This window comes from Taudactylus pleione, unplaced genomic scaffold (assembly GCF_031769625.1).
Source record: "Taudactylus pleione unplaced genomic scaffold, aTauple2 ptg000627l, whole genome shotgun sequence".
Classification (NCBI taxonomy): domain Eukaryota; kingdom Metazoa; phylum Chordata; class Amphibia; order Anura; family Myobatrachidae; genus Taudactylus; species Taudactylus pleione.
The window spans coordinates 669414-684647 of NW_028285029.1; the positions used below are offsets into that span (position 1 = coordinate 669414).

At 42.9% G+C, this 15234-nt stretch overlaps 1 protein-coding gene across 1 annotated transcript in view; it reads left to right on the plus strand.

Moving 5' to 3' along the window:
* The first annotated feature begins 2682 nt into the window (after positions 1-2682).
* The window catches only part of LOC148479249 (vomeronasal type-2 receptor 1-like), a 75224-nt gene continuing 62672 nt past the window's right edge, over positions 2683-15234 (plus strand). The window contains exon 1 of the mRNA XM_088454669.1: positions 2683-2825. Within this exon, the coding sequence (XP_088310795.1) occupies positions 2683-2825 (143 nt within the window). The remainder of the gene's footprint in view (positions 2826-15234) is intronic.

Below are 15234 nucleotides of genomic sequence, written 5' to 3' on the forward strand. Positions count from 1 at the left end.
AAAAAAAAATGGCATGTGCAGAGTGATTTCACACAATTTATGTTATGGCAGGATGCAGTTAAAATACAGACGGAGGGGATTCTGGAGGTCAGAATTCCGGTTCTGGAATCTTGAAACCTGTCAGAATCCTGGCATTAGCATTCCAATCACCATAAACCTGAAGGCAAGTACCGGGGTTAGGGGGAAGGTTAGCATTAGGGTTACTGGTTAGGCACCAGGGGCAGGGTTAGGGTTAGGCATCTAGGGGGCAGAGGTAGGTTTAGAGTGCGGGGAAGGGGAGGTTAGGTGGTTTAGGCACTAGGATAGGGTTTAGTACCGGGGAGGGTTAGGGTTAGGAAAGGGAGAGGGGGAGGGTTAGCATACTGACTGACAAAGTGTCAGTATTCTAACTTGTCAGGATGCTGGCATTGGGATTCTGAATGTCAGGATCCCGAATGCTTGCATCTCATACCCATCCCATTATGCCAACTTGGTATAACTAAGTCGAAATCAGTCCTATAATATTTAACTACAAAAGAGGTCATATCTGAATAAATTGTAGAAATTAACAATTCTATCATAATAATCTTTGCATTACCTAAAAAATGTATACACCAAATTGTAGCTTGGCACTCGCAAGGTTGTAAGTCAAAATGTACTTTTAATATTGATTGGAAGGTTTAGATGTTTGTGAACAGTCTTTATGCTTCTGGTTACTGAAAATAAACAGATGTGTGCTTGTGTGCTTTCCTCTTTGTTGCTGATTTTTCCATCCTCTGGGCTTCTGTTATAATTTGGAGATGCTGTGGCTCTACTCTATAACTTAACTTCCTGCCTTTGTCCACCACAGGAGCCTCCACTATAGCCTCGGCCTAGGCCGTTCATCCCACTATCCTCCTTGGCTTCTGGAACCCACACTGAAACACCTGGCTGGATCCACTGAATCCTGAGACCTCAGCTTTGGTCTTGTTAACAGTGTCTCATCAGAGAAGTACAGGGGTATTAATATATGGTGTCTGTACTGAATGGGGGTTGACAAACACCAATGAACCTGCTGCATACTGCTTCTTATTCACAGTATGATGTCTGCCTGTGAACAAGAAACAGTTTGCAGTCATGATCAGCATTGGCGGGGCCCCCTCTCAGACTGTTATCCAAGTCCCCAGCAAATACAGATTTATGTGATGGCACATGATTTGTATGTTCTATTGCTTCCTGTTCGATCCCCACTCACTTACTCCACTGCTTCCATGATCCTTCTCAACACACCATCAACCCTGCCAAGCTCTTCCCATTTCCCTTCATCTCTCCCCATTCCTTTATACTGTGTTCTCTGGAACACTGTATAAGTTTATAACAGACTTTGCGCCATTAATGACTATTTTGTCTTTGGCTCTTCAACATTACCAAAACCTGATTCTTCCCATTGGACACCATTTCCCTCACTGCTTTTTCAGCTGGGGTCCTCTCACTCTACTACATCTTGTGTTCTGGTGAATTATAAGGTGATGGCATGGGAGTTCTTCTCTCCCACTACTGCACCTCCAGATCCTACCACCTGAAGCCACCCTCTCCTTTTCTCATTTGAGGTCCAGTCTGTCCATCTCATCCACCCTTTGTATAATTGTGTTATAGTTATCTACCAACATCCTGGTCCCTCCTTCCACTTCCTATATAACTTTACCTCTGGGCTTTACCACTTCCTCTCCTCTGTCCTTCCATATCTTCATTATCCTACTGGAATCTCATGGATGTTGCTGCTTCTAAGCTGCTCTCCCTCACCTCCTCCTTTGCTTTTCCCCTTTGTTCTTATCTCTGACCACGATCTTCTCTCTTTTGACATTTTCCTTCTGCCTTCACCCTTTCTCCCAAGATCATGCTCCACAGATGCAACTTGGCTGATCTTCACTTCGCCCTCTTCTTCTCCTTCCCAGACACTTTAAATAAGCTGATGACACTCAACTATATCCCTCCTCATGTGACTTCTCTTGCATTTCCTCTCTTGCATATCCAACTGCCTGTATATATCAACCTGGATATCCCAGCACTTCCTGAAGCTTTTTATGGCCAAATCTGAACAGATTATATTCCCTTGCCCAGGGACTTTCCACCTCTACCTCACTCTGTGTAGACAGCATCACCCTCTCCTTTATCCCCCATGTCCACTACCTCAAGTTTAAGCCTCAACTCTACTCTCTTCTTCATATTCATCACATATCTCAGTCTTGCTTTTTCCACCTCTGGAACATTGCAAGAAAATAGCTATTCCTTCTTCCTGGTGCCAACAAAACCTAAGCATTTCGTATAAGGAAAACTCAACATATATTCTCCTCTAATAATATATGAGGGCCGCACCTGGATGCAGTCTGCCACAAAGCATTAATGGTTACCCATGACCAATACACAAAGTGTAATCATCTGTAGTCTTTCCTAAATTAGGGGCTGATTATGAGTCAAACGCATTCTGCATCTGCTTTCCATGCAGCCACAGGTGCCTGCATGCTACCTTATGCCAATGCGGGTGTCCGCCTTTGTATATGCAAATATGCATGCATCTGCTTAGGAAGGCCGTCCCATCCACTGTTCTTTTATCCAAAGCTGCAGCCATAAACAATAGCATTAGCATTGCACCTACCTAGCTGCAAGCAAGCACGGATGTCAGCTACATATAACACACCCATGACACACTAGTGACACTCTAACATGATTAATCAGTTCCATGCCATCACATGGATACATGCCAGTTACCTCCCAGAAACACTCATTACATGGAAAGGAGTTGGGTATGAAAACCCTGAAGAGCCTCCGTTTCATATCCTGATGCCGGAAGCCCGAACAATGAAGATGTAGACAGGGGTTGTAAGTAGCCTAACCCTACCACTCTCCCCCTTAACCCTAACCCTCCATTAGTAGTTCATAATCCTAACCTCTCCCCTGGAGGTGCCTAACCCTAATCTCCCCCTGGGGGTGCCTAACCTTAACCCCCTTCCTGCACCCTACACCTAACCCTCCCCGGGGTGCCTAACCCTAACTTTTCCCGGGGGGGGCCTTACCCTAATCTCCCGATGCGGTCACTAAAACTAACCCTCCCCCCTGCGGCTAACACCTTACAGGGACCTGTTTAACTTTGTTCAGGATGCCAGCTGTCGGGATTTCGGCTTAAGATAGGCATTGGGATTTCGACACCTACCTTTAGTCCTGGGTCAGGCTTCTGACAACGGGATGACTGGCATCCTGCACGCTGGTAAAGTAACTACATCCCCATGGAAAGATTGCTCTGCCAAAGGATGGGTCAATACGTCAGCGCTTTCGGTTCCCGTCCAAGTGCATACAGTATGTGCAGTGGACACATGTGCATCTGCAATTGCTTACTACATGCACAGTTTTCAAGTGTCCATGGGATCCATCCACATTTGGACAACTCAGGTTTAGGCTCATAGTGCATGTTCCAACATCAATACATGGTACACAGGGATAAAAGTAGATATATTCAAACACACCTGAACTATGAGTTTCTCAGTTGAACTGAGGGCCTGATTCAGACCCGCTCACGATGACTGAGCGCTCGCAAGTGGGTCAATGTTGCCCAAGTGCGCATGCACATGACGGATGCAGCTCCGTCATGCGCATGCGCGAGACCCGAATAACGATGGCCAAGTCCCCTTTGGTGGGCGTGCCTGGGGGCGTGGTTGCCCAGACGGAGGCATTCCCATGGGAATGCCTACCATCTGGGGCCGGCCCCACTGACATCACTAGTGATGTCAGTGGGAGTGCTTTTGGCTCTCATAGTGCCAAAGGCACTCCAGGGCTTGCGGCAGCGAGACCCTACCGCAAGGGTCTCGTCGCAAGCCCGATGGTCGCGATGGTCTTGACCATCGCGACCATCATTTTGGCCGCTCGCTATAGCTGTGGGTGGTCACCTACAGCTATGCAAGCGGCCAGGAGGCCGCTCTAAAAAGTAAGAGGGACGGCCCCGATTCAGAGCGAGCACTCTGTCAGAGTGTCCGGCTCTGAATCAGGGCCTGAGTTTCAACTCAGATCACTTTGGAGTGCTGACTCGGGCTTCTTGCCAAGTTCATATCTTTGATTTCAAAACCGGATATTGTGTGCTTTGGATTGCATGTAAGTCCCTAGCTCATGACTTCAGATGCCATGTCACACAGGAGAGTGTATGGAGAGGGTGTGGGCTGCAGTTCATGCTGTAATACTACATCTACACTACACTAGTCACCATTAGGGAGCGCTGTAGGTAGATGGAGAGGATGGGAAGCATGGATTTTCTATAGTCTTTTACACTACCATAAACCTGTATTTGTGCTGTTGCTCTGTCACTTAGTTTAGCCAATCAGCTCCCTGCAGTCTTTGGCCAATTGGGTGAAAATAATTTTGTGAGGTGGAAATTATTGGAATTTAATGTTGTTGCTGTTAGTTGTACTGAAGGAACAAAAATAAAACAGGTCAAAATGATATTGATTTTAGCTGTCTTTACCAACTGTAAAAGAAATCCAGATCCAAAAGAAAAACTGAAACCAAAACACTTCAGGGTGGTCATGCCAAAACCAAAACCAAAATAAGATAATGATTTATAACCAAAACCAAAACACGGGTGTTTGCACACATTTCTAGTAAAAAGTACACAGTACGCTATAAATGAGAGGAAGGGGCAAATTGGGGTGAAATTAAACCCTTGTTTTGTTACATTAGCCTTCTACAGACTATAGCAAATGGGAGAAAAAAATATTAAAAAAGAAAATAGAAAAATGATGAACAGCAGTAGCATTTCCTAACTTTAACAGTATAATGCAAAACAAAAAACAAATATATATATATGTACATAAATATATATAGCAAATATATATATATATATATATATATATATATATATATATATATATATATATACAGTATATATAGAGAGAGAGATGTTCAGAAACAAACTAAATATACATTTCAAAACAATCCGCACAATCTGTCTCTCTCATTTCCCAGACTACAGTATATAAGATAACCAGTTTTATTCAGGTCAGGAAGAGACAACTGTACTATGTTAATGTGTTTTCTCTTTTGAAAACTATTTGCTGGAACAACCCCACCGCTTGGCGATGTTTGGTAAAGCTGCTCTCTGTTGTGTAATAGCATGTCTCATTGTCCGGTTACTGACAGTGCCAAATATTAAGCTCAGGACCCCGATGTTTTATCAGGAAAGAAGAATCTTTATTTACTGCCAAATATGTCCAGGACGGAGACATTATCATTGGGGGAATATTCACTGTGAGTTCCGGGTGTCGCTCTTTATTACATGAAACATACTCCTATTGTTTTGTGTAAGTACTTTCTATTGCAGAACTAACTATGTACACAATAAATTCTAGGCTACATTTCAGAAATTTGAAAAAGACATAAAGGGCTTTATTTACTAATTGTCGACTTTAATTGAATTTGGTCGACTTAAAATCGATCAACATCAATGTTGTGTTTCTGGGACCCCATAGAGTAGAGAACTTTGGGGGTTTCCAAAGTTTTCTACACTAAACCAGAACTTTGGTGTTCCGAGAAAAACCGAGTACTGGATTGGATCACTTTGGGGTTCTAAATAGAAGCGTTCTGAGTAGTCCCAACTCGGGTCTTCTTGCCAAGTTTGGAACTAGGATCTAAAAACTAGATCATGCGTGTTTTGTATTGCATGTAAGTCCCTCCTTCGTAACTTCAGGTGTCATTTCACACAGCAGAGTGTATGGAGAGGGTATGGGCTGTAGTTCATGCTGCTGCAATGCTCCATACTAGTTGCCATTAGAGAGAGTAGTAGTAGGTATATGGAGTGGGTGGGAAGGAGGCTCCAGAGGTGAGGCTGCAGCACAGTCCACAATTCAGATAGGGGAGCCACAGCAACTGCCAGTGAGTCCTGGTCAGCGATGTTTGGAAGGACAGTTGGTGTGGTTCCCCTATTTGAACTTTGACTGCTCTGAAGCCCGACCTCTGGATCCACCATTGTCACTGCATGTTTGTCGGACACTAGCTACAGTAGCACATGCAGTCCTGTGCAAACAGGCTCTTCTGTATGCTTGTTAGAAGTGATCCTGAAGTGAGCTGCACTTACAATTGTTTATCATAGATGTGCTATAATTTTTTACACTGTCAACATGTGTGTGTGCTGCTGCTCTGTAACTCAGTTTAGCCAGTCAGCTCACTGCAGCCTTTGGCCATTATGGGTGAAAACAATATTGTAATCTGTGAGCTGGTCAAAATTGATTGGAAATGACTGGAAATGAATGATATAAATTTAATAATACCGTAGGAAGAAACACAAGCCCAACTTACACCATTTTAGATGTATTTATAAATTTTTAAAGAAATCCAGATCCAAAAGCAAAACTGAAACAAAAACACTTGAGGGTGGTTTTACCAAAACCAAAACCAAAACACGGGGTCTGCGCACATCTCTGATATAAAGTAAATTCAAGACATGCAGGCTTTCACTGAGTACAGTATGTAGTGGGCAAATATGAGTCACAATATGTTGCATAATCAAAAGTGATGCTAATATATTTATTAATTCCTGCTAATTTCTGTCAGTGGCATTACAATGGGGGTGTGGTGGTTGCGGGCCGCCACGGGTGTCAACCTCCAAGGGGGTGACACCAAAATCCGACTCATCCCTGCACCCCCACCCACCGCCACACTACCCCTCCTCCATTTGCCAGACGCCTGCTTAGATTATGTTACCAGCACCGCCTGGCTCCACCCTGCAGCCGGAGGCTGGAGCTCACTCCTGAGCTCTGGCTTCCGGCTACCACAGTACCACAGTGGCACTATGATGTCTCTCCCATAGTTCCAAGGAGTGGGCGACCAGTCGAATACAGGAGTGGGGCTTAAGTTAGTATGCTGTTTTTGTTTTTATGTGTAAGAGGCACTGGGTGCATTACTATTGGGGGCAATACTACCACTGGGGCACTACAACAGGGGACATTTCTACTGTAGAAGGCATTACCACAGGTGGACTACTACTGGGGGCAATACTATAGGGGGCATTACTTCTGAGGCAATACTATAGGGGGCATTACCACTAACACTGGGGGCACTAATATAGGGGCATTTCTACTGGGGCCACTACTACCACTGGAGGATCTACTAGGGGGCACTACAACTGGAGGCACTACTGTGGGGGGCATTACTCAATAAGGGGCATTACCACAGGTGGACTACTACTGGGAGCAATACTATAGGGGGAATTACTTCTGGGGGAAATACTATAGGGGGCATTACTAATGGGGCACTACTACAGGGAGCGTTACTTTGATGGCACTACTACAAGGAGCATTACTACTGAAGGCATTACTACTAGGGGTACTACTAATGGGGGCATTTCTACCGAGGGCATTACTACTGGGGTCACTACTACTATAGGGGGCACTACTATAAGGGGCATTACTTCTGGAGACAATACTAAAGGGGGCATTACAACTACCACTGAGGGCACTGTTAGGGGGCATTACCACTGGGGACACTGCATAGGGGACATCACCTACTGTGGGCACTACATACGGGGCACCACTACTGGGGGTATTGTGTAAGTGTGTATGCTGGACTGGTATTGGGAAGAGTTTGCAGAGCTGTGCATCAAATTTTTTTTTTTCTTTGGTGGAGGGCGGTGGGGTGTCACCATGAGTTACAGCACCAGCTGACACCAACCCTAGTGACTCCTCTGATATCTGTGTATGTGACAACTTCTGATATGATCACTTCAGTGTTCTTGTTATTATACAGAATACCCTACTCTAAATGAGGTTATTAGAGAGACATTGGAGATCTGTGTTCTGTATAAAATACTCACCATGCAGCCTTTATATGGTCATATCATTCCTATCATAATCTGTAATACTGATATCGAGCTTCACGTTAATCTTTTAAATAACTGTACTATTATAGTAGGAATATTATAAAATACAGTACTGTATAGAAAAAAAATATTTCTAAAGCATGACTGTGATTATGTGAAGGTATTTAATCCTGTGGTACAGGGAATGCTGGTAAATTCTGAAGTTCTGTTGGACAATCCAGTATTAATGCAGATGTGTATATATAATATGTAAATGTTACATGTAAATATGTATATACATATATATATATATAATATATATATATATATATACATATATATAAATATTATGTAGAGATGGGCGGGTCCTGTTCTCAGAGAACCAGATCCACATGAACTTCAAGTTCCGAGGCCGGCTCGGGATTTCCCGCCTGACTCAGATCTCACAGTGAGGCAAAACGTCATCCTCCCACTATTGGATTCTCGCTGGTTTGGATATACTAAAATCCCCACGATCGGCGCCATTTTCACTTCGGCTGTGGAGAGTATAGTGAACGGATGTGCTGTGTCCACCCAAGAGCTGCTGTATCTGTCCAGGGCAGGGACTGCTGTGTCCATCCAGGGGTTGCTGTGTCCATCCAGGGGCAGTGGCTGCTGTGTCCATCCAGCGGTTGCTGTGTCCATCAAGGGCAGAGTCCTCTATGTCCATCTAGGGTCTGCTGTGTCTATCCAGGGTCTGCTGTGTCCACCCAAGGATTGCTGTGTCCATCCAGGGGTTGCTGTGTCCATCCAGGGGCTGCTATGTCCATCTAGGGCAGGGGCTGCTGTGTTCATCCAGGGGCTGCTATGTCCATCCAGGGCAGGGGCTGCTGTGTCCATCCAGGGGCAGGATCTGCTGTGTCCCACCAAGGGTGCTTTGTCCATCCAAGGGTGCCCAGTATATTAAAAAATAAAAGCTTATAATAATAAATTAATAAAAAAATAAAATATTTTTTTTTGTGCTGTACCCCATTGTACTATATTATATTTTTTTTACTGTAATGCAGCCTGTCAGGCCGCAGTGTAATACTCATACATGTATTGTTTGTGACACTTTAAGTGGTAGCACAGTGTATTCGTAAAAAATATTGTGACACTGTAAATGGAAAATGCAGTGTATTCGTAAAGAATATTGTCACACTGTTAGTGGAAACTCAATGTATTCATAAAAAATATTGTCACACTGTAAGTGGAAATGCAGTGTATTTGTAAACAATATTGTCACACTGTAAGAGGAAAACGCATTGTATTCGTAAAAGATATTGTGACACTACAGTGGAAAACACAGTGTATTCATAAAAAATATTGTGACACTGTAAGTGGAATAGGCAGTGTATTCATAAAAAATATTGACACTTAGTGGAAACGCATTGCATTTCTAAAAAATATTGTGACACTGTAAGTGGAAAACGCAATGTATTCATAAAAAATATTGACACAGTTAGTGGAAACACAGTGTTTTCGTAAAAAATATTGTGACACTGTAAGAGGAAAACGCAGTTTAGTCATAAAAAATGTTGACACTGTTAGTGGTAGAGCAGTGTGTTATTCTTTTCTTACTCATAAAAAATCTTGTGACACTGTAAGTGGTAGCACAGTGTGTTATTCTTTTCTTATTCATAAAAAATCTTGTGATATTGTAAGTGGTTGTGCAATCTTTTGACACTAAGTGGAAACTTCACAATTTTACAATTTAAAAACACAAAGATAGCAATAAAAAATGCAACTTTTCACTTCTTTCCTCAATCATGATTAAATGATTAGTCTACATGCTGACTACAAGACCACAACAAAGTGCTAAATAAAGTGCACAATATATTAAACGTAATGACATCACAAATGCCCCAGCTGAGATTCACATAAACATAGTCATATTTTCAAAAGGTGTAATTAGAGGATATGGTTTAAAAAATGGAATAAAGCAGGTAAAACTGCATTATCTGATATAGTGTCCCTACTCCATACCCATGGCCCCTCTACCTGAATTTCAGCAAATCAGAGGGGCAATTCCATGCAACCATATTCCAGAGTGCAGCTGCTCCTACTGTAGTACAGGTCAGAAGATGTGTAGGGGTGTGGTGATATGGACTAAAATGGTGCTCACATCCACTAAAGTGGACAGTGAATCCCCAATCTAACAGGGAGTGCAGCTGTAATTTATACACAACACAGGATGGGATGACGATATAGGCTTGGGTGCTGGTATAATCTGGGGTATTGGTATAGGCTGGTGTAGTGATATAAACTGGGGTTATAGGCTGGGGTGATGCCTGGGTATAAGACAAGAAAAGCCACATCTTGGGCGTGGAATTATTTTAACCAAAATCCTGACAACAGTTGTGAAGGCATCTGTACCATTTGTAAAGCCAAAATTAGTAGAGATAGGGACCTTATCCATCTAGGAACCTCTACCCTGTTAAGTCATCTGCAGCGCATCCATCAAAATTTTTTTTACAAAATTCTGAAACTGTGGCTAAAAAAGGAACAAAAAGCAGTCCAGTGTCATCTAGCTCCCTTCTCTCTGCTAGATCCAAGCACCTGCTATCTTCACCACCAACACCTTCATCAACAATATCCTCAATCATGAAGCGATTAGTTTGTTTGGGCCCCCACAAAACAAGCTACCAATGGGCAGCTGACATTGCTGGCAATGATCTCTATGTGCACAAACTGGTTTTACAGAGGCAAGGTGTAGTCACCATCATCTTCATCTGATTCTGCACCTTCCTCAGTGTATATATATAATCTTCACACAATATTAATTTGTCCTCGCTGGAATCCACCATTACTGGTGGCTCTGTAATTTTTGCACAAAATTAATGGTAAAGGTCTTTCTCATAGAATTTATAGTTCATTTTGATGGACATCATCTTTTCCACATTTTGGGGAAGTAGCCTTATAGGTTGATCACTGACAAGGTTCCCGGCTGTGCTGAAAACTCTTGGATGGTGGACAGCTCAAGTAAACCAAAACCAGTTTGTGCAAGGGCATCCAAATTACCTTTTTTTTCCTGCCAGTAGTCAAATGGATTGTCTGACATGCCTATTTGAATACTATCATTAACATTTTTTAAATAGTTCTCAACCCTTTTTTGAATGGTGAAGGAATTAGATGGAGTCGCGGTAGAGATATCATTAATTGTAGGCAATTCTGACCTGACCAGATGTCAAAAGTTAAAACTTGGTTGTGTTGACTCATCTGCATCACCAGTGGGTGTTTTGAAAGTTTAGTTTTTTCTTGGCAGATGCACTTGCTGGAGAAATGGAAGGAGAAGTCATCACTGCATCATGTGCCACTTGAGCTGACAATTTGCTTACCAACAGCTCCTTACATTTCTTCAGGTCTGTGTCCATTGTGAAGAAAGAAGCAACATCTGCTCCCCTTCTGGGATGAAAATCCACTCCCGGCAGCAGCAGGCATGGTGCTCAAGGATTTCCAAGAAAGACACAACATAAGACTTAAAACTTAAATCTTAACTCTTGAAATTGCTCTGTTTGGCTTGTCCACATATCTGTGGTTAAGTGGACAGTAGATAAAATGGCAGTTTGGAGGCCAGTAACTATGTTTTTTTAATGTCCCTATATAGGTTGGGAAATGATTTTCAAGTGGAATCTTTGCAAAGGATTATTTAACAGTCAAATGTTTTGGAAAGCATTACTAGAAGTCTTCCTGGTCCACTTCTGGGATGAAAATCCACTCCCAGCAGCAGCAGGCATGGTGCTCAATGATTCTTCTGGGGCAAGGACTGATGTGAATGAGTAAAATATGTTTTGTAAATGCCTCCCCTCTTTCCCTCCCCTTCTCCATCATAAATTACTTCAAAATAAAAAATAAATAAAATGTACTACCAATCAATCCTTCCTGTCCATCCCTTCAACTAAATACATACTCCAACTCCCTCAGGCCTCTTGAATAATACAAACATTTATTTCCTGATGTAAGCTTAGTCAGCCAGCTAGCTTGGTGCAAATTTTGTGCCTAAACTGGATGAAAACAATATTCTGAGCTGTGAGGTGGTCAAAATTGACTGGAAACAAGTAGAAATTATTTTAATGAGGTTAATAATACTGTAGGAACAAAAAAAAAACAAATTATGTGATTGTAGCAGTTTTTTAAATATTTGACAAAAATACAGATCCAAAACCAAATCCAAAAAACTCAAGGGGTGGTTTTGACAAAACCAAACCCAGATCCAAAACACAAGGAGATACAGATCCAAAACCAAAACACGGGGATCGGCACACATCTCTAATATTATGGGAGGGAGGACAATTACAGATCTTCATTCATATCTCAATATAGATTTAATGTAATGTGATAATAAGTTATAAGAAATGTAAATGTAACAGCACTCTACCATACACCTAGTTTCAGCAATATTTATGGCTCAAATAAATTCTAAAGTCAATGAAATCTTTTTGTTGGATATAATACAATGACAAATAGTTGGGGGTTAGGTTTCTGCACAAGTTGTAGATTTGAATCTTTATAACCAGTTGTGACAAGGTGAGTTTAGAAAGCTGCACTTTTGGGAAGGTTATCCTAATGGGTTGGTTACGTTATCCCGACGGTCATAATCCTAACATTTACAATGCTGGCTCTGGAATCCCAACAGTCAAAATCCCAACTCATATTAGTGAGTATTATAACCCTAAAACTATCCCTAACCCTAACCCACCCCTTCCGCAGCCTAACCCTAACCATCACCTTTGGCAGCCTAGACCTAACCATCCCCTTTGGCAGCCTAACCATAACCATTCTCTTTGGCAGCCTAACCCTAACCATCTCCTTCCACAGCCTAACCCTAACTGGCCCCTGCTGCAGCCTAACCCTAACCATCACATTTGGCAGCCTAGCCATAACCGTCCCCTTTGGTAGCCTAAAGCTAATCATCCCCTTCGGCAGCCTAACCATAAACATCCTTTTTGGCAGCCTAACCCTAATTATCCCCTTTGGCAGCCTAACCCTTACCATCCCTTCCTGCAGCTTAACCCTAACCCTCCCTTAGTGACTAACCCCAAACCTAAGTCTAATACTCACTGTCGGGATTCTAACCATTGGTATTCTGGAGCTGGCATTGTGATTCTAATGGCCGGGATCCTGACTACATCCCATTCTAACAGATATCTGAAAGTGACTGAATTTCTAGATAAGGAGTGAATAATGTAACTGATGGTGCTCCCCTAGAGTTGATTAAAGTATATAACATAAAAAGAGAAAAAAGACACTCTGTAGCGAGGTCAATTATAATTGTTAAAACTTAACTTTTAATGCAAAGTTAAAAAAGTAGTGGATACAGTTGTTATTAACCACTTACTGACAATTTTTTTTTCATTTGTAATTTTTTTATGATGGAATTAGGTCAAGAAGAACTATTTAAAACTTATCCGACACAATTTTATAAAAAAAAAATTATATTATTTTTAAAAAAATAGCAATTTTTGTGGTATACTGTAGTGATGACCATCAACAGCTGTACCATCAATGACTGATTGCTTTAAACCATCGATGGTTAAGTTCGGCATAAAATCATTTTTTCTGATGTTTCAGGAAAATTTATAGTAACAATGATTGTGACTGTCTGTGGGAAATAGGGACTTGAGATAACCATTGGTTTGGTGTCCATCAATGGTTACCATTGATGGCACAAAAACAATCTATGGTGAACCATCGATGATTTGCTCCACAAGATGATCACTGGGTGCAGGGTGTATGGAGGGCCACCAGCTCCTGCTCATCCATCGATGACAGAGAACCATTGTTTTTTTGCCAACAATAGCAAAAGTAGTTGACATTGACCAGCAACCATCTATGTTTTGAAAACATCGATGGTCGATGGCTGTCACTACCACTGGATCATCACAGACACAGGTGGTGGGGAAGAGAGGCCAGCACTTAAGTGGCTGCAGAGAGAGGGGTATTTCACACACACCGGTTTTGACCAGCCAGCAAAATAACATCCAAAGCCAACATTTTTTTTCCTGGCAATCAGTGCCTTTCACATGCCTAGAAGCCATTTTGAATGTTTTAGTTTGTTTTTTGAATGTACAGTAGTAGGCATGTGCAGCAGCAGCAGCAGATAGAGTTGTAGGTGGGTACAAGGTAAGAAAAGCCAGTGTGTGTGAAAGGAAACATTGGAATTTGTACTTCATTTACTTGCAGTGATGGCAAGGACACTGAACTGCAGCCATCCTTGTCAGTGGATATTCCCTGTTGTAACATGGCACCATACTGTGTCCATGCCATCTGAAATGACCCATCCATTTACATAAATAATTAAATTTAAAAAAGGGCGAAAAACTAGAGTTTTTGTTGCTGGCCAGTGAAATAGCCCAAAAAGAAGCAGCTGCCGGGTAATCACACAAGGGAGGGAGGTCCGGTGCTTACAGTCTTGATGGCTGCAGAGAGTAGAAGCAGCCGCCAGGAAGTCTGACAGGGGTGGGTGAGCAGGGAAAATCTTGGCAGCTGCTTCTAACTTCAGTATTAGTAGCAGCTGCCAAGACCTTCAGCACCAGGCTTGGCGGTGGCTAGGGGAGGCACTGGGCTGGCTGATCACTGTGCCAAGCAGTGATCAGCAGAGACTGGGGAAGGATCTGAAGGTGCACAAGGGCCAAGAGGTCCGTCTGAGGGGTTGGGTATAAAATACGAGTGGCTCAATAGCCACCAGTTAGAATCCCGATGCCAGAAGGCTGATCAAGGAAATCCCGACAGGGGCAGGTAAGTACCCTATTCTTTCCCACTCCCCTCTAACCCTCTCTTAGTGGTGCCTAACCAAAACCTCCCTTGGGGGTGCCTAACCCTAACCCCCCCTGGTGGTGCCTAACCCAAACCCCCCATTCCCACACCCTAAACCTAACCCCCCATGGGGGTGCCTAACCCTAACCTCCCTCTGGTGGTGCCTAACCCTAACCTCCCCTTCCCACACACTAAACCTTACCCTCCCAGGGGGATGCCTAACTCTAACCTCCCGTTGCTGATGCCTAACCCTAATTTCCCCCCAGGGTTCCCCAAACCCAATGCCCCCATCCCCGGGCTAAGTCTCATACTTTCCCAGATTCTTAATTCGGGATTCCGGTGGTCAGTATGCCGATGCAGGTATCCTGATCCCCTTCCAGAGAGCGATGTTGGCATTTTGCCAGGCAGCGGGAATCCGGCATAGGTATATGGACAGCTGGCATCCCGTTTGTCGGCATATTGACTACAGAACCTTCTAAGACTGGCAAATATAGGAAGATTCTCTTCTAATAGCCTCCCACAGGGCATTTCAGATCATGTCGGGGAAAGCCCAGCCTGGTGTGGTCGCATCTGATGTGACAATGCCAGGCAAGTGGTTAAGGTACCAGCATATAATCAACATTAATATATAGGGGCCTATTTTTCAAGCTTTTTTTTCCTAAAAT